This window comes from Caenorhabditis elegans, chromosome IV (genome assembly GCF_000002985.6).
Source record: "Caenorhabditis elegans chromosome IV".
NCBI lineage: Eukaryota > Metazoa > Nematoda > Chromadorea > Rhabditida > Rhabditidae > Caenorhabditis > Caenorhabditis elegans.
Window position 1 is genome coordinate 15,436,393 of NC_003282.8, and position 18,493 is coordinate 15,454,885.

General features: G+C 32.6%; 3 protein-coding genes and 16 non-coding genes across 22 annotated transcripts; 7 read left to right on the plus strand and 12 right to left on the minus strand.

The window, feature by feature from the left end:
* The first annotated feature begins 107 nt into the window (after nucleotides 1-107).
* 21ur-4633 lies at nucleotides 108-128 on the plus strand. Its single transcript, NR_063018.1, has one exon.
* A 105-nt stretch (nucleotides 129-233) lies between these two features.
* 21ur-4599 lies at nucleotides 234-254 on the minus strand. The gene has a single exon (NR_063019.1).
* On the minus strand, nucleotides 235-255 carry 21ur-10534. The gene has a single exon (NR_063020.1).
* On the minus strand, nucleotides 238-258 carry 21ur-13335. Its single transcript, NR_063021.1, has one exon.
* A 1,887-nt stretch (nucleotides 259-2,145) lies between these two features.
* Nucleotides 2,146-2,166, minus strand: 21ur-808. Its single transcript, NR_063022.1, has one exon.
* Nucleotides 2,149-2,169, minus strand: 21ur-14684. The gene has a single exon (NR_063023.1).
* Nucleotides 2,170-2,460: 291 nt separating this feature from the next.
* On the plus strand, nucleotides 2,461-2,481 carry 21ur-7082. Its single transcript, NR_063024.1, has one exon.
* On the minus strand, nucleotides 2,477-2,497 carry 21ur-5177. Its single transcript, NR_063025.1, has one exon.
* Nucleotides 2,478-2,498, minus strand: 21ur-10525. Its single transcript, NR_063026.1, has one exon.
* Nucleotides 2,499-2,797: 299 nt separating this feature from the next.
* Nucleotides 2,798-5,016, minus strand: Y73F8A.22 (PAN-3 domain-containing protein; the record flags this gene model as incomplete). Its single annotated transcript, NM_070456.1, has 7 exons — nucleotides 2,798-2,876; nucleotides 3,019-3,235; nucleotides 3,452-3,572; nucleotides 3,796-3,951; nucleotides 4,266-4,328; nucleotides 4,497-4,598; nucleotides 4,837-5,016. 7 exons carry the CDS (start codon nucleotides 5,014-5,016, stop codon nucleotides 2,798-2,800), a joined length of 918 nt encoding a protein of 305 aa, NP_502857.1.
* 21ur-5393 lies at nucleotides 3,268-3,288 on the minus strand. Its single transcript, NR_063027.1, has one exon.
* 21ur-1901 lies at nucleotides 4,150-4,170 on the plus strand. The gene has a single exon (NR_063028.1).
* 21ur-6111 lies at nucleotides 4,402-4,422 on the minus strand. The gene has a single exon (NR_063029.1).
* A 123-nt stretch (nucleotides 5,017-5,139) lies between the features above and the next one.
* 21ur-11446 lies at nucleotides 5,140-5,160 on the plus strand. The gene has a single exon (NR_063030.1).
* Nucleotides 5,161-5,330: 170 nt separating this feature from the next.
* On the plus strand, nucleotides 5,331-5,351 carry 21ur-13174. The gene has a single exon (NR_063031.1).
* Nucleotides 5,334-5,354, plus strand: 21ur-8681. The gene has a single exon (NR_063032.1).
* A 524-nt stretch (nucleotides 5,355-5,878) lies between these two features.
* Nucleotides 5,879-5,899, plus strand: 21ur-7840. The gene has a single exon (NR_063033.1).
* A 668-nt stretch (nucleotides 5,900-6,567) lies between these two features.
* Y73F8A.23 (PAN-3 domain-containing protein) lies at nucleotides 6,568-8,189 on the minus strand (the record flags this gene model as incomplete). Its single annotated transcript, NM_070457.1, has 6 exons — nucleotides 6,568-6,737; nucleotides 6,869-6,989; nucleotides 7,042-7,197; nucleotides 7,251-7,313; nucleotides 7,355-7,456; nucleotides 8,001-8,189. The coding sequence occupies 6 exons, from the start codon at nucleotides 8,187-8,189 to the stop codon at nucleotides 6,568-6,570; spliced, it is 801 nt and encodes a 266-aa protein (NP_502858.1).
* A 786-nt stretch (nucleotides 8,190-8,975) lies between these two features.
* On the minus strand, nucleotides 8,976-16,795 carry gtf-2H4 (General transcription factor IIH subunit 4; the record flags this gene model as incomplete). Of its 4 annotated transcripts, none has more annotated exons than NM_001268934.2 (9): nucleotides 8,976-9,349; nucleotides 10,158-10,314; nucleotides 10,754-10,948; nucleotides 12,702-12,804; nucleotides 12,875-13,134; nucleotides 14,687-14,829; nucleotides 15,998-16,106; nucleotides 16,168-16,243; nucleotides 16,663-16,795. In NM_001268934.2, the coding sequence occupies 9 exons, from the start codon at nucleotides 16,793-16,795 to the stop codon at nucleotides 9,080-9,082; spliced, it is 1,446 nt and encodes a 481-aa protein (NP_001255863.1). The 4 variants fall into 4 exon arrangements, with proteins under 4 accessions (NP_001255863.1, NP_001263824.1, NP_001255864.1 ...); NM_001276895.4 differs by having other exon boundaries at nucleotides 8,979-9,349; nucleotides 12,702-12,816; NM_001268935.3 differs by lacking the exon at nucleotides 16,663-16,795 and having other exon boundaries at nucleotides 9,080-9,349; nucleotides 16,168-16,226.
* Nucleotides 16,796-18,493: the final 1,698 nt, after the last annotated feature.

Consider the following 18,493-nt stretch of genomic DNA (forward strand, 5'->3'; position numbering starts at 1 on the left):
CCTTTTTGATTTTGCGTACATGCTGCGCCAATAAAAAAAGAGGATGTGATTTACTTTTTGACAGTTTCAATGTGTCCATAAAGGGTAAAACTTTTATTCCATTTTGGTCGTACTTCTGCAATATTTTCGGTCTCCTATTTCACAGTCAGCACTATAGGCACCGTCCACTTTCGAAAAATTTTCAAAAAACTAATTCTGTTTGTTGTTAATGTGAATATAATTCTAAATAAGAAGCAAGCACAGCCAATGAAGAAACGAAATTATTTTAAAATGGACAAAAATTTAACAGCTCAATGAAACAGACAAAAAAAAAGTGATTTTTTTTCGAATTGCGTATTTAATTTTTCAACTTTAAATTTTTAATTTATGATAGAGTAAGTCAACCTATAAAGAAGTGAGTATAACATATTTATTTTCAATATACATATGTATCAAGTATGTGAAACAGGTATCGTCCTACATACCGCGCAAAGTGGACAACAGTTGTATCACATCTGAAAATATTGACTTACTAGGGGACCGTCAGAAGGTGCCCATCGGACTTGCATTTGAAACCTATACCATTCGATAGTGCATGTCTTAAAACGGCTACTCGTGAAATTTTAGCGGCAAAACTCCAGAACCAAGCTCACGGCGGGCTCTCAAAGTTCTTAAAATAGCACTGTAAGGAAGAACTTTAACGATCTAACGAAGCAATTTTCCATATTCACTTTGGTAGCTCATATCTCCGTAGATAAATTTTTTACAGAAAAGTCATCAACTAAAAAGTTGTTGATATTGTTGTAAAGAACAAGTTTCTAGTTGAAAGTTTTTTACCAAAAAAATTTTGTTTGCGAGAAAATCGTTAGAAACGGAATAGCAGCATGAAAATAACAACGGCAGTTGCCGCACTTCGCGCGCTTTTATCTCAAACAAAATTTGTTTGGTAAAAAACTTTTAACTAGAAACTTGTTTGTTACAACAATATCAACAACTTATCAGTTGATGACTTTTCTGTAAAAAATTTATCTACGGAGATATATGCTACCAAAGTGAAAATGGAAAATTGACTCTCCAATGCTTCGTTAAAGTTCTATTCTAATATCTTTGAGAGCCCGCCGTGAGCTTGGTTCTGGAGTTTTGCCGCTAAAAATTCACGAGTAACCGTTTTAAAACATGGGCTATTGAATGGGATAGGTCTCATATGCAAGTCCGATGGGCACCTTCTGACGGTTCCCTAGTTAGAGGAAGATCTATGTTTTGGAATACATCCAGTATTATTAGTACTAGTGTAGTTTGTAGTCTATTACATCACAAAAGTACACACTAAACCTATCAAGCTACCCTTCTTTTGTTCATTCTCTTATCTAAAGATAAAGCGAATTTAAAAAAATTTTATTAAAGACTCAAAATAGATCCGAAATTCTGGATTTTTTTTCTGTTTTCCAATTGAACAATGGACTGAAGACTAACAAATTTTCATTACTTATCATCGATTAATAATAGAAAACATTAGGAATTTTAAAATGAGAATGTTCTAGAAGATTTATACTGTTTCAAGACATTCATAAGAATTCACTACTTGGTGCAATGCTGATATTATGATGTTTGTTTTGTATGGAACATGGATGCCAATTTCTTGTTTCTTGCATTTCTTCTTTCATTTTTTTTTTTGGATTCTGTACTTTTTCCACGTCTATTCAATACATCGAGCAAAGAGATCTATCAATTTTTAGTACAGTGGCAATGGTAGAAGATACAAGTTCAAATTAATATCTTTGGTTTATATTTTGTTTTTAGTTTTTATAGTTAAAAATAACTACAGTTTTATGAATTTTACATAAAATAAAGTTATACATCTCTATATTATACATCTCTATTTTCTATGTTTTACAGGGTTGCTACTAAATGCTCCAATAAACCACATTCAAATAAAACATTTCAAGACAAATGTGGAAGAACAGTTTGATGAAAAACTACACCGAAAACTGCCTAAAAGTTGGAGGAGTCCCGATGACCCCCCTCGACTTGTTTGAATTTCTAATTGAAACACATGAATTCTGAAAATCGCTCGTAAATATTGCAATAGTGTGATTTATTTTTTGACAATTTCACGGTGTCCATAAAGTGTACAAAGTTTATCCCATTTTGGTATTTAACACTTGTTGAAATTTTTTCTAAACACGAACACCTTTTTTCCCAAAGAACGGAAGATTTGAAAACAATTTGAAGCGGCAAGTTTTATAAAAGCTGGTAAGCTTTGCATATAATTTTTCATTATTTTTGTTTCAAGTTTGCTTTCTGTATTATGAAAAAACATATAGTTCCGCAATTTTATATTCTAATCTACTTTTTTTTCTTTTTTTTTAAATTGTACCAACATTCCACTTGAGTAAGTTTAGAAAATAAAATAGTTTGAGTGAAATAATTTTTGACTGTTTCACAGTTTCCATGAAATATTAACACGAATTCCTTTTTCAGTTGCTTTGTATTAACCGTTTATCTTTGAGATATCCAAATATTCACCTAACTTTCATTCCAAATTATCAAGTTGGTGAAACGGGGTTTTTTTTTGCAAACGTAGTTATTAAAAGACAACTTTGAGATACTTTAACAAGCTCAGATTTTTCGTAGGATTTTGTTGAAAAATCAATTAAAATGAAAGCGACACTTCTAGATGAAACTCGAAAATTTTAAAAAAACTTTTTTTTTTCAATGATAGTTCCTTAATTTTTGATAAAACTTCAAAAATAAGATGATCTTAATATGTAAATAAGTTGGATCGCAGAATTAAAACAAAATATTTTATTCCAATATATCAAGTATGTGAAACAGGTTTTATCCTACACACAGCGCCACGTAGGCAGTAACTGTTTCCGTTTTCAGTGGCATCACAGCTGGAAATGTTTTGACTTAAATTGGAAAAAAAATCTATGATTTATGTGTGAAACATAATATTTCTGCGAGAACTTCAATTTTTTAAAAGAAATGATAACAAAGAGCTTGAACATATAAATTTAAGTCTCAAAAAACACTCACTCCCAATACCGGACAATAGATGTTCCTTCGATAAATGCACACGTATTGAGCACTCCCTCCTGAGAGTTTGGACCCCAATTAAAGCATGTAATACCATTTAAAGTTGGGTCAGACATGTTGTATTGGGCACTTGATGAGCGGATTCCGTCGATCCAAAAGTACATATTAGAGTATCGTGTAGGCAGAAGGGCGGAGTTACTTTTCTTTGTTAGATAATCTGAAATTTGATGGAAAAAGTTAGTTTGCGTGTTTGAAAATTTCGATATTCTATTAGGCCTCTAGAACTAGAAAAATACTTGAAAAAGCAATGAAACCGCAAAAATTTTCTAATTGTAAGTTACATCAAATCGTGATTTTTAGCCTAAAATTGGCCGATTTTTACCAAAAAAAGCGGTGCAATCGCGTTCTAGTGATAAAAAACTGCAAATCCCACCTCCAATAGTGTATCCTTCTGCGTACGCATAGGCGCCTGTAATGACAAGCCCGTTTCCTTCTGTACACAAAGCTACTCCTGCAGCACGATTTTGGCAGAATGGTCCGGAAAATGTGCGGATCTGAAAAAACTATAGTCTGCTCAAAAAACTTGTTGCCTTGCAGCGCCCGACATCTAACGGGTTTCACCACTAGATGTGCTTCTGTTCTCATAGCGGAACCCGCTATTTGTCGGGTGCGTTGTGTGGACAATATCAATGGAGGTGTTATTTAAAGGGCTGCAAAACGCGCTGCGGAACAGCGGAGGCCCGGAAGATGTCGGTCGCCCCACAACGGGCCACTCACCGAAATGCAAACCGCAATATCTCCTCGAATCGATGCGAAGGATTCTTCATCGCATTGAACAAAATATTTAAAATCAAATTTCCATTCCGTAAGATCGTCGTTTTCAATTTCGGAAATCGTGTAGTTATAAACTATTTTTTCAGATGTAAAAGATTCCTGAAAAAAAAAAAATTTTGTTTTGGATTCTGGTTTTGTGGAATTTCCGTATTTAATGTAAACAATTTAGTTTTTATAAACTTTTTGACAGTGTGAAAAAACCTTTTAAAAAATAACATTTTCAAAGTTTCAATTTCCGCTTTTAAGAAAATACCGCAACAGTGAGTTGGTAAAAACAATACATTTATTTAATTTTACTGAAACAACAGTTAAATACTTGGAAAATTCTAGAATGAAAAAACATTTTTAAGTTTACTAATCGACTAAAAATTAATTTAAAAATTTAAAAAATACAAAAATAAAATTAATCTCACCGTAACAGTCGTTTGCCCGAACATTGGTCTAGGAAAAGTTCCAGAGCAACCTTCCTGAGTTCTCTGAAAATTTTTTCGAATAGTCGTTTAGGTGTTTGTACTGAGTTTTTGTTTGCAAAATGATTGAGAGTCAGTTGCTACTTAAGTTGCAAGCAGAATAGGCAGCATTTTAGCGAATAATATTTAAGAAGTTATCGAAACAGTGAAAATTTTGAGAATTGATCACCTTACCTTAATGCCCACAATATTGCCACCAGCTCCAATAATTTTTTGAACAGAAAATGGAGTTCCAATTTTATAAATTTCACCTCCAGCGGAGGTTCGAAATATTACCTGAAACCCACATTTCAGTCTCAGTCTCACGTGATGTCAGGCTGTCCCAATACAGTCTGATCTACAAAAAATGCGGGAATTTTTCCCAGAAAAATTAAAAAAAATTGTGACGTCATCACGCTCTTAACCATGCGAAATCAGATGAGATGTCTGCGTCTCACCTCCCGCATTTTTCGAAGATCAAAGAGAAAAGGGACTTTCTGACTCCACGTGAAGTCTCCTCTTTATTCTAACCTACCACACAAGTGACGTCACAATAACACTTTTGTAGACATTCATCCCAACTACCAGAATATGTTTCAGAAATCTCTGTGTCATTGGGAGATCCCCAGATTAATACCAATTTAGTGTTAACATTCAAAGAATCAACGTGGCATAGTGCAGTGAGAAGAACGAGAAACCCGGTGGAAAGATGCATTTTGAGTGAAACTGGAAAAGCGGCGAGATGTCACTTTTCAAAAACAACATTAAAAGCACGTTTCCTAGGCTGTGGTAATGTTTCAATGAACTGTGAAATATGGACTAAAATCAGAGGAAGCAATTCCTGTTTGGTATTTTTTTTAATTTCTATTAACAAAATTTCCCAAGATTTAAAATTAATTTCGCTAATTTCAGCTGAAAAGAGATAATTGCAAAAATATGAAAAAAATTTGCAGAATGAAATTTTAAAAAATTTTTAAAAAATTTTCGGCTTCAAAAGTTTTTTTTTTGAAACTTATTCAAAAAAAATAATGGTCACATCAAAAATTTTGTACAAAAAAAAATTCAAATATTGATTGAGAATCTAAAAATTCCCTAAAAAATGATTGAATAATGGTAACTTTCTTGAACTTCCTTGAACCAGTGAAAATAGCAATTTTTCAGAATTGAGTTTTGCCGTTGAACCTACTAAAGCTTCGAATGACATATCTCTCAGTTTTGACGTCCAAGACTAGATTTACGAACATGTAGCATTATTTCAATTATGAGATCTCGTCAAAAACTAGGCATTTAGAGTGAGGGAAAGAGAGTTATATTGAACTATACAAATTCAAATACTTTCCCTTTTTTTTTGGGAAAAAAATTCGTTAAAAAATTTGACGGTGTAGGAGAAATGAAGCATTCAAGGTTTTTTCATTAGTTCAACTCTCCTACACCGTCAAATTTTTTAACAACTTTTTTTCCCAAAAAAAAGGAAAGAAAAAAATTTCAAATTCGCATCAAAAATTGTATGTTTTACAGTTTCACTGTTTACTGTTTCTCGAACATGTCAATTTTAATTTAAGTACCATTTTAGTTGCTTATGCAAACATAAAAAGCAATATTTGTTTTCCTAAAAATTATACTGTTTCACTATTTTTTCATAGAGTTGGTCATCAGGGCTGGGACTTTTTCGTTTTCGCGTTTTCGTTTTTTCATCATTTTCGGGGTTTTGGCGAAAATGAATTTTTTCGTTTTTGTTTTCGAAAAAGTTCGAAAAACGAAAATATAGTTTTTTGCAAAATGAACGCAATTGGAGACACCGACATTTTCGTTTTCGTTTTCGTTTTTCGTCTTTGAAACGAAAATGTTCGTTTTCGTTTTCGAAAATGAGATTTCGAAAAAGTCCCAGCTCTGTTGGTCATACTATTCGATGTATTGTGTTGATGAAAATGTCGAAACTTCGCAAACTAAAACTGTTCCGAATAGCTAGAAATAATGACAACACTGAATAATTTATATTTGACAAGTCAAAAATCAATTATCACTTGGAATTTGCAATACAGGCTTTGTTCTACATATTGATCCACGGAGACACCACGAGGGCGGACCACTAGTGATGTCGCATCTGAAAAAATAACAGTATCTTATCACAATAAAATACTTAAAATTTTGGAGCTGGGCAAGTAATAAGAGAGAGAGGAGAAACGTATTTCATGCAGAAAACTACTTTGACGAACTTGCAGGGAAAAATGGTTCCGGAGTTAATATTGACAAGAAAAGTGCACGGTCATTCTTTAAAATTGTTGGTTTGACTCCATTTATAGCCAGTTGTCTCATCTAAAGTTCCATCAGTTATGTTATGTCCGTCAGGTTGACTGCAAATTCCATCAGTCCAGAAGTCGAAATAATCGAATTTCTGAGAAATCGGTTCGGCTTGGAGCTTTTTATCGATATACTCTGGAAAAATTTAGGATCTAACTAGGGAGTAACGTATGGTGTCCAGATGAGCTTTTAGGAAAAAAAATCATTTGTCATTTAACACTGGGTTCAATTATCCATAAGAAGCGGAATCATCAAAAATATATTACCTGTCATTTTATATCCTTCATCGTAAGAGTATGGTCCTGTGATTCCACTTCCATTACCCTCTTTACACAATTGCTCTCCAGCTGTACGGTTCTTGCAGTAGGGATCAGGAAATGCACGTACCTGAATAAAATTGCAAGGTTCAATTCAATTTTTCATTCCCGGAGTGCATTACCGTAATACAAACAACATTGGCTCCTCGAATCGATACAAATGATTCATCATCGCATTGCACAAAGTACTGGAAATCAAATGTCCATTGTGCCATTCCATTTATGTCCCATTCAGTTATTTCGTACTTATATGCAACTGTTTCAGACTGATAGATTTCCTGGAATAGCTTGCGCCTTTAAAATTACCATGCAGTTTTCAATAAGCAATTACCGTAACAGTATCGTTTCCAAACAGTGGCTTTGGCATGGATACCTTACACATGTTGTTTGTTTTCTGAAAATCTCTTAGTATATACTATCAGAAACTGAACGTACCTTGAATGCAACTTTCTCCCCACTTTCTTTAGTTTTCTGAACAACGTGAAATTCCTTTCCTTGTCGGAAAATATAGAAGTTGGTTGTAATTTTAGCTATCAGCTGAAATGAACATCTACCTCAGGGGTGTGCGGATAATAGCCGAATTAGCCGAATTAGCCGATCGGCTGATTCGGCTAACTCGGCTAATATTAGCCGAATTATCCGTTAGCCGAATTTTATACCAATTAGTCGAGTTAGCCGTCTGCCGACTTTTTGACAGTTCGGCTAATCCGAAGTTATCGGTTAGCCGATTTTGGCCGTTGTTAGTCGAATTCGCCGATCGGCTATTTCTGCTAATTCCACTAAAACATTTTTTTGGAAAACAAAATTTTGTGAAATTGTATGATTTTTTCCTATTTGAACAGTCGTTCATCACTGAATTTGCTCAATAACAATGAAAAAATTAACCCAAAACCTGAATTAACAGAAAGAACGAAAAAAGCTTGACCAGATGAATTTTATCCGAATTAGCCGAATTAGCCGAATTAGCCGAAAATTAGCCGATTTGACCGATTGATTTTAGCCGATTTATCCGTTAGCCGAAAAAATCGGTTATCCGCACACCCCTGCTACCTATTCGATTTTCTAATATTATCGAACTAACCACACAATCCTCTTCATCCAAACATTTCTGTAAGCACTGTTTCCAAGTTTCAGAACACGGTTCCCAAACATCGACCCCACTCGGAGCTCCCCAAATAACTACCATTTGCAAGTCTTCATCTGAAGATTCTGCGAAGCCACACATGAAAAATATAAAGTAAAGAATGACTGCCGAACTTGGTCGGTGCATTTTGGAAGAGTGACTATTTTCCGAAATTCGGATCTAGGCAAAATGGATTCACGGTAATAAACTTTCACTAGAAACATGTGTATCCCTGGGATGCCGAATCGTAAAAGTGTTCAGCTTGTTCAAGTTTGACGTCTTCTCTGCACGGCCCGAGAAGTGGTACCTGTACGCAATTTGTCTACCGTACACCTGGACGTTTGGGCGCGTTTTTCTTAAAAACGGCTGGTCCAGTTTTTTTGTGATGCATATAAAAAATGTTCGAAATTAAATTCAAAATTTTTTGGACCAAAGCTTTTTTCCTTAAAACGCGCCCAAACCTGGCTAAACTGCAATTATCAGTAGAGCGCGTTTACACTGATGTACCCTTTGCCGGGCCGTGTCTGGCAATGGTCTCCACAATCACAAAATACGACGACTTCAAAAGCGCACGCAATGGTGTCAGGCTGTCTCATCACATTTTGATCTACAAAATATGCGGGAATTGTTTCTCAGAAAAATTAAAAAATTGTGACGTCAGCACGCTCTTAACCATGCGAAATAAGACGAGGTGTCTGCGTCTCAACTCCCGCGTTTTTTCGAAGATCAAAGCGAAATGGGACTTTCTGACTCCACCCCGTGCACCCATTGATGTTATTTAAACTCTGATCAAGACACAATTTCGTATAAATGCATGCGCCTTTAAAGTCGCAGAGGAAGAAAAAAAAACGTTACTGTAGCCAAAAAGTTTTTTTTTTCCAATTTTTTCAGTCCCAAAAATCAAGTCTCCCTGGGATGCCGAAGCTCTTTGTAGAAAACAAAATAGCTTTTATTTTAACCAACCGAGATCATTACAAAAAAATAGGAAAATAGAAAAAATAGAAAAATAAAAAAATCATCATAAATTATATAAAAATTCAGGCGCTCGATGTGCTGCTGCTGGCTTCTCCTCCTGCTCCAGTCTTGCTCTTCTCGCGTTTGTACCACTGCCTGACGAGCTCATGTCCATCCTCATTAACAATCACAAGCTTCTGCTGATTATCAGACCACAGGAGGATGTTCTGCTGTCGAGCATACTCACAGACACCATGAAATTCGTCTTCCGACTCGAAATGAGAGTAAATGTAGGCGTCTTTCAGGTTCATACGACGACGTTCGTCTTCCCACAGGCGAATTTGATCGGCTACCTGGAAAATAAAAAAAATTTGGCGTGGAGTTCTAAGAATGCGTACTGCACACAACACATCTGACGCGCAAAATGATGTCTCGTAGCGAAAACTACAGTAACTCTTTAAATGACTACAGTAGTCGATTTAAAGGTAGAGTACCGAAATTTGAGACTTTGCTTTTTTAGACCAAAATTGGTCCAAAACTACCGAATTTCGTAATGAGACGCTCTGAAAATTTCTCAAAAAAAAGTTATGGCGGTTCAAAGTTCGGCAAAATAAGGCCCATTTTCAGCTAAAATCGAAATTGTTTTCCAACTTCTCGGTGTCACAACAACGCCTGGAACCTAATTTTTAATTAATTATCACTTTTTAATAAATATTGTGGTCTTTGATTAGGCGTTTATTCGTTGATTTAAGTGCATTTATTATTGTGCCCCACTGACCATAAATGTACAAAAATCAACGAATAAACGCCTAATCAAAGACCACAATATTTATTAAAAAGTGATAATTAATTAAAAATTAGGTTCCAGGCGTTGTTGTGACACCGAGAAGTTGGAAAACAATTTCGATTTTAGCTGAAAATGGGCCTTATTTTGCCGAACTTTGAACCGCCATAACTTTTTTTTGAGAAATTTTCAGAGCGTCTCATTACGAAATTCGGTAGTTTTGGACCAATTTTGGTCTAAAAAAGCAAAGTCTCAAATTTCGGTACTCTACCTTTAAATCGACTACTGTAGTCATTTAAAGAGTTACTGTAGTTTTCGCTAAGAGACATCATTTTGCGCGTCAGATATGTTGTGCAGTACGCAGTACAGTAACCCACCGTAATCGGCAGACAATTCACAGGCCCCGACGTGGCGATGCATTGTGGGTGGGCGTTGGCACGGAGGAACGAGATGATCTGAGCGGCGGTGATTCCGTGTTGCAGGGCTCCTCGTACGGATTCACGTGTAATCATTCCGACAGACATGTCTTGGAATCTGAAAATCCGGAGTAGTAGATCTACGGCGTGTATTTCCTTGTGTACTCCTCGAGGAGAACCAAGCGGTGGTGTCAGAGTGTGTCTCTTGATCTACGTAGATCTACAAAAAATGCGGGAGCTTAGACGCAGAGTTGTGCTCAACGAAAAATTCCCGCATTTTTTGTAGATCAAATTGTAATTGCGCAGCAGCCTGGCACCACGTGCTTCTGTGTGTACTCCTCGAGGAGAATTTTGGATAATCATTTCGCATTCAAATTTGGTGGTAAAAATCGAAAAATGACACATTTTTCAATAAAAAATCAATTTTTCATCAAAAATGTTGAAATTTTCAGCATTTTCAGTAGGTGGACTACACGAGCCACCGCGTAAATCCACACACATGGCCGTGGCCGTGGAAAACAAAACAAAAAACTCGGCCACAACGTCATCACAATCACCTATAAGTCATTTCAGTGAACAGGGCGATAATCGCGAGTTGTAGCAGTGACGAAGTGTACGCGTACACTCGGAAATTTGTCTCCACAATAACTTTTCCGTTCGAGACCTTCTCCGCTGACACGTCATCGATTGTTTCGTTGGTGGCCAGATGGGTGAGCAGTTGAGTTAGAAAGAATACTCCGTCTTTTCGTTTTCTGGAAATTTGGAGGGATTGTCAGTGTCACACACAGAAAAACAGGGGGCTGAGCTTCGTTTTGTAAAACTGCGGCGCAGAGAATTTTTTTTCAAATTTTCTGTCGAAAAACCCAAAAAAAAAAAACGAAAATTAGCTATTTTTTGAAAAATTTTTTTCGAAATTAAGAAAAAAAAAACTAAAAAATCATGACAAACTTACTATTAAAAAAAAGGAAAATAATTTTTTCGATAAATTTTTTTATTTTTTGTAATTACTACAAGAAAAAACTACAAAAACGAATATTTACGATTTTTGAAAAAAAAAAAGTTTTTTTTAATAAAAAAATTAAATTTTTTTTGGAAAAAATCAAAAAGTGTTCAAAATTTTTTTTTCGAGAAAACAAGATTTTTTAATTAAAAAAAAGATTATTAGTTTTTTATTTCAAAAAAATTTTTTTTTTGGAATAAAAACCCAAACGAGAAATTTTTGAATTTTTGAAAACATGTTTTTTTGGGAAAAATAATTTTTTATTCAATTTTATGAAAAAAGTGTTTTTTTTCAATAAAAAATATCCCGAAAAATTTTCAATTTTTCACTAAAAAAAAAAAAACTTATTAAAAAAAAAATTTTTTTTGGAATAAAAAAAACCAAAAAATAATTTTTTTCATTTTTTATCAGAATTCAAAAATTAAAAAAAAAACGAAAAATGCTCGTTTTTTTTTTCTGGAATAAGAAACCCAAAAAACGAGAAAATTTTGATTTTTTGAAAAAAAAAAATTTTCTGATAAAAATAATTTTTTATCCAATTTTTCTGAAAAAAATAGTTTGTTTTTATTAATTTTTCTCAGAAAAAAATAATTTTTGGAATAAAAAGATCCCAAAGAAGAGAAATTTTGAGGGTTGTTCTAAATTTTTTGTAGAAATAATTTTTTTTTCTGGAAAAAATCAATACATTTTCAAAATTTTTTGAGAAAAATTTTTTTTTCAATAAAAAAAAACGAAAAACCAAAAATATTGATTTTTTTTGAATGAAAAAACGATTTTTCAAAATCTTCTTCAGAATTCAGAAATTTATTTTGCTAAAAAAACGAAAAATGCTAGAAAAAAAAGTTTTCTTGTAATAAAAAACCCAAAAAACAAGAAATTTCATTTTTGTTTTTTTTCTTATTTTCTGTAAAAATTTTTTTTAGTCAAAAAACGAAGCTCCTCCCCTTTTTCGTGGTGGGTCCTCAAAAATATTTTAGTAAGCCATTTTTTGCGAAATTAAAAAAAAACAAAGAATTTTGATTTTTTAAAAACATTTGTTTTCTGTCATTTAGAGCTCGAAATAAGTAAAAATTAACGGATTTTTGAAAATTTTCCAATTTTGTACAAAAAAAAATTGCTGATTAGGCTCCGCCCATTTATTGGCTATATCCGGTTTCCTGGTTGATTTAACTGATTTTTTTGGATTTTCTTCTTTCCTGTAACGTCTCAAATGGGAGCAGAAAAAAACCGAAAAAAACAGTTATTTTCAGTCATTTAGAGCCGAAAAATGTTGTTTTAAACTGCAAAATCTTTTAAAAAAATTAAAAAATTATCGGATTTTTACAATTTTTCGTTAAAAAATCGCAAAAATTCAATTTTTTCCGATTTTTTTCCTGATAAATGACAGAAAATAACTGTTAAAAAAAAAATTTTTTTTTTGATTTTTCAGTAAAAATTCCTAAATTTTTCCATTCAATATATTCATCAATATATTAAGCTTAAAAAATGTTTTTTTTTCTAAAAACCTAATAAAAATAACGCCGAGCTCTCTCAAATGATTGAGCAGCTCATTCTGTGGCTCCGTCCAGTTCGCATCGATTTGATAACATTCCCGTTCGGCTTTGAATCCTGCAACTTGTACTAGGGAAGGTGTGATATTATGTGTGTGGTGCTCTCTTTGAGCTGCTGAGTTCTATACCTCTATTCGCCAAGAGCACAATTTGTATCAATGGCTCAATAACTTCGACAATATCCTGTCCTTGGCTCATTTCTAGTTTTAAATATTCGATAACATATGTCCACATTTGTTTGACAGGGCTTAAAAGGAGAAATTGAAAACCAAAAGTGGTGATTTCGATTTGTGTATCACCACCACTTGTGAAATTGGCTTTTTTGAATAAATTTCTGGTGGTTTCGGAGACGGCTTGAGTGTTTTCTTCGGATGGAAGAGCTAGGTATCTGCAAAAATTAGGGTTTTTTGAGATTTTTTTTTGGTGTTTAAAGTGTTTTTTTTAGGGTATTTTTAAATTTTCTTTCGGGTTTTCGTTTTTTTTTGAGAATTTTTAAAAGTTTTTTTTTTCGGTTTTTTTTGGGGTTTTTTGAGTTTTTTCAGTGTTTTTTAAAAAAATTTTGAGATTTTTTTTTTGGATTTTTTCGAGTTTTTTTTCTGTTTTTTTTTGGTGTTTAAAGTGTTTTTTTTTCGGTTTTTAAAGTTTTTTTTCGGGTTTTTCAAGGGTTTTATTTCGAGTTTTCGTTTTTTTTTTTTGAGATTTTTTAAAAGTTTTTTTTCGGTTTTTTTTCGGTTTTTTTGGAGTTTTTTCAGTGTTTTAAAAAAAAATTTTGAGATTTTTTTTTTGGATTTTTCGCGTTTTTTTTCGGTTATTTTTTTGGGGTTTTTAAAATTTTTTTTTTCGGTTTTTTTTCGGTTTTTTTAGTGTTTTTTTAAAAAATTTTGAGATTTTTTTTTTGGATTTTTTCGAGTTTTTTTTCTGTTTTTTTTTGGTGTTTAAAGTGTTTTTTTTTCGGTTTTTAAAGTTTTTTTTCGGGTTTTTCAAGGGTTTTATTTCGAGTTTTCGTTTTTTTTTTTTGAGATTTTTTAAAAGTTTTTTTTCGGTTTTTTTTCGGTTTTTTTGGAGTTTTTTCAGTGTTTTAAAAAAAAATTTTGAGATTTTTTTTTTGGATTTTTCGCGTTTTTTTTCGGTTATTTTTTTGGGGTTTTTTAAATTTTTTTTTCGGTTTTTAAAGTTTTTTTTCGGGTTTTTCAAGGGTTTTTTTTCGAATTTTCGTTTTTTTTTCGGTTTTTTTTGGTGTTTAAAGTGTTTTTTTTTTGGGGTTTTTAAAATTTTTTTTTTCGGTTTTTTTTCGGTTTTTTTAGTGTTTAAAAAAAAAATTTTGAGATTTTTTTTTTGGATTTTTTCGAGTTTTTTTAAAGTTTTCTTTTCAGTTTTTTTTCGATTTTTTCTCGGAAAAAAATTCAATTTTAGGGTACTTTTTGACTTATTATATCAGGAAAAAACTAGGTATTAGGAAAAAATTTGGATTTAATTCGGGTTTTTTCCAGAATTTTGAAACAATTAATGTTTCGATCAATATCCATTCTTTTTTAATTTAGATTTTTTTTTCAGAAAAATTTGATTTTTATTCATTTTCCACCACATTTAAAACAACTTAATTAATTATTTTTTCAAAAATGTTTCAAAAAAAATTTTTTTTTTTAATAAGTTTTTTTGTACCCAAAAATTCACTTTTTTTAAGATCAAAAATTTCCGATTTAAAAATTTTTCTGGAGTATTTTTATACTATTTTAAAATTAACATAATTTCGATTTCGAAAAATTCCGATTTTTTTGCCAAAAAATTCAATTTGTTTTCTAAAATAAAAACTCGAATAATTTCATAATGATTTTTTTCTCAAAAAAATGTGAAAAAAAGGGAAAATATCGTCAATTTTCCCGACGAAAAATTTGAAAAAATCGATTTTTTTTTCTCCAGTAGCCGTCCTTTAAAAGCACCTTAAAATACAATCCCATCTCTCCACAGCCTTCTTTTCAACATCTTTTCCTCTACGATTTCCCTCATTCGGTTCCAAAACTAAACTCGAAATTTGCGCGGCGCCGAGCATTGCCGCATACATGTAGGATCGCTTGTAGTCTGTCTGAAAATTTTGAAGAAAATTTGAAGTTTCTGCGAGAGAATTTATAGAAAAAAGTGCTAAAAAAAAAGTGAAAAATCGGCGGAAATTTTTTTTTTTAAATCCGTTAATTTTTACGTTTTTCGAGCTCTAAATGACAGAAAGTAAACGTTTAAAAAATTAATAATTTTTTAATTTTTTAAAAATTTTGTAAAAATGTAGCTAATTAGGCTCCGCCCACTTATTGGATACATCCATTTTCCTGGCTAATTTAACTGATTTTTTTTCGGATTTTTCTTCTGCTCTCCATTTTGAGACACCATATTGGAAAATAAAATCCTTAGAAAAATCAGTTAAATTAGCCAGAAAAAACCGGATATATCCAATAAGTGGGCGGAGCCTAGTCAACAACTTTTGTAAAACTGAAAAACTCTAGAAAATTAGGTAATTTTCACGCTTTTATTGTTCTAAATGACAGACAATAACTTTAAAAAAAATGTCAATTTTATTAAGCTTAAAAAAATTTGTAAAATTGAAAAAATCATAAAAAAGTGATTTTTTTAATTGAAAAAAAAAACAGTTATTTTCAGCCATTCAGAGCCGAAAAATGTTGTTTTAAAATGCAAAATGCTTCAAAAAAAATTGGAAAATTATCGGATTTTTGCAATTTTTGCGTTGAAAAATCACAAAAATCCAATTTTCTCCGTTTTTTCAGAATTTCCGAATTTTTTCCCATTAAATGACAGAAAATCGACCGATTATAGCTGTTAAAAAATTAAAAATTTTTTAATTAAAAACATTTTTTTTACAAAAATGCCTAATAAAAGGCTCCGCCCACTTATTGGATCGATCCGTTTTCCTGGATAATTTCACTGATTTTTTTTCGGATTTTTTCCTGCTCTCAATTGATCCGCCAAAGGAAAGAGTCCGAAAATCCGAAAAAAAAATCAGTTAAATTAACCAGGAAACCGGGAATAGCCAATAAGTGGGCGGAGCCTAATCAACATTTTTTACAAAATTGGAAAAATCCTTAAAATTTTGTTTTTTTTTTTTAATTTTTAGAAAAACAATAAAATTCGGCGAATTTTCTGTCCTTCTGTCATTCAGAGCCGAAAATTATCGAAAATTAATCAAATTTCTGCAATTTTTTCAATTTTCCAGCCAAAATTCCTCCATTTTTCCAAATTCTCACATCAATATTAAGCTTCCCATCCGTCGTCTGACGATGTACTAAACCTAAATCTTTCAAAAGTTTCACTTGATCCTCAATTTCTTTCGTCTCCTCAACGTCTGAAGCTGTTCTGGAAGAAAAAAATTTTTTTTTTTGGAAAAAAATCTGAAAATTTCCAATTTTCTCCGTACGGAAAACTTCCTTTCCAAATCAATTGAATTGTGGTTTGTTGGGCAATTGGAGGAAGCATACGGTAGATGAAAAACGCTGGAAATTTCGAGATTTTTGTTGCAAAAAAAAAGTGAGCGCCGCCGCACAGAAAAAGGGGCGGAGCCAAAATTTTGCAATTTTTTGCAACCCTGAGGCGCGGTTTTGCCCATGTTTCTGATTTTTTTTTCGATTAAAAAAAAATAGTAAAACTAAATAAAAGCAAAAAACCGCGCCGCAGAATTGCAAAACGTAGGCTCCGCCCATTTTTCTGAGCGGCGTCGCACAGAAAAATGGGCGAAGCCAAAATTTTGCAATTTTTTTGCTCATTTTTAAGAGCTTTTTTTCGAATTAAAACAAGAACAATCAAAACAAATATTATCGAAAAAAATGAGCAAAAAAACGTGCCGCAGGGTTGCAAAAAATTTGCAAAAATTGCGGCTCCGCCCATTTTTCTGTGCGCGACGCCGCTTATTTACCACATGACGGCTTCTGAAGGAGCCGTTGTCGCGTTTTTGGCGGAATTGTGATGAGAAAATCGAGAAAAAGACACGAATTTTTCGATGAAGTACCCGTTAGATGTGGTGCCGCCGCCGGCTGATCGGATGACATCTGGAAAAACAAAAAAAATTTTTTTTTTTTTTGAAATTTTTTTTAGAGTTTTGGAATGAAAATTGGAATTTTGGATTTTTTTTTTGCGGAAAAAATCGTTTAAAATCTCGAAATTTGACTGTAGAGGGAGGTCTCGCCACGATGATTGCGAAATTTCATTTAAATACTGCATGCGCCTTTAAATGGGTTTTTTTCATTTTTTTTTCTCTAAAAATTGTATGAAAATGGCTTTTCCGGCAATCAATTTTTTTGCCAAATTTAGGTGAAAAAATGTCGAAATTTAACTGTAGAGGTCTTGCCACGATCGACAAAATTTGAAAAAGTACTGCTGCATGCGCCCGTGGTACGGTAATTTTTTTAGTTGGGATTTGGCAATTTTATCGATTTTTTTCCGAAAAAATCCACGAAAAATCGATAAAAAACTAATTTTTGCAGATTTGGCAATTTTATCGATTTTTCGGGTATTTTTTTCTCTGTAAGACCTTTATGGCGATGATTTTTGTTCAAATTTCAAGATTTTTTATCTGAAATTGGCGAAAAATTAAGGAAAAATCCATTTTCAGACGATTTTTCAGAGATTTTTTTGGGAAAATTCGAAAAATCAAGTTTTTTTTAAAGGTTTTGGTTTACCACGGAAATTTTGTGGTTTTTATTCAAAAAATTCTGTATTTTTTAAAAATTACTCAAAATTTCTATGAAAACCGCGAAAATTTCCAGAAAATCCCCGAAAAATCGTTAAAAATTGCGAAATCCTATTGAAAAAAATTACCGTACCGCTTTAAAGGCGCACTGAAATTTTGCAATCGTGGCGAGACCTCCACAGTTGAATTTCAACATTTTTTATTTGAATTTGGCGAAAAATTGCAGGGAAAGCCGCATTTTCAAGCGATTTTTTTCAGAAAAATAAAGAAAAAAAAGCATTTTAATTTCGCGAAATTTCATGTAAATACTGTAAGCGCCTTTAAATGGGGTACGGTCTGTTTTTTCTGGGAATTTGCAACTTTTTGGGTTTTTTACGCAAAAAATCAATAAAAATTTGGAAATTTGCCCCCGATCAGGGTCCTACCACGACTGGAAAAATTGCCGCTTACGCCTTTAAATGGGATACGGTAACAAAACATTTTTTTTTTTGCAATTTTAATAGATTTTTCGCAAATTTTCAAATACCGTACCTGTTTAAAGGCGCACGCTTCAAATCTGAATGGAAAATTTGAATTTTTTCATTAAATTAATTGCCACGTGGGAAATTAAAATGCTTTTTTTTCTTCATTTTTCTGAAAAAAATCGCTTGAAAATGCGGCTTTCCCGTGCAATTTTTCGCCAAATTCAGATAAAAAATGTTGAAATTCAACTGTGGAGGTCTCGCCACGATTGCAAAATTTCAGTGTGCCTTTAAAGCGGTAAGGTAATTTTTTTCAATAGGATTTCGCAATTTTTATCGATTTTTAGGGGGGATTTTCTGGAAATTTACGCGCGGTTTTCATAGAAATTTTGAGTAATTTTTAAAAAATACAGAATTTTTCGAATAAGAACCTTTAAAAAAACTTGATTTTTCGAATTTTTCCAAAAAAATCGTCTGAAAAATCGTCTTAAAATGGATTTTTCCTCACAAATTTTTCGCCAATTTCAGATAAAAAATCTCGAAATTTGAACAAAAATTATCGCCATGTGGGTCTTACAGGGAAAAAAATACCCGAA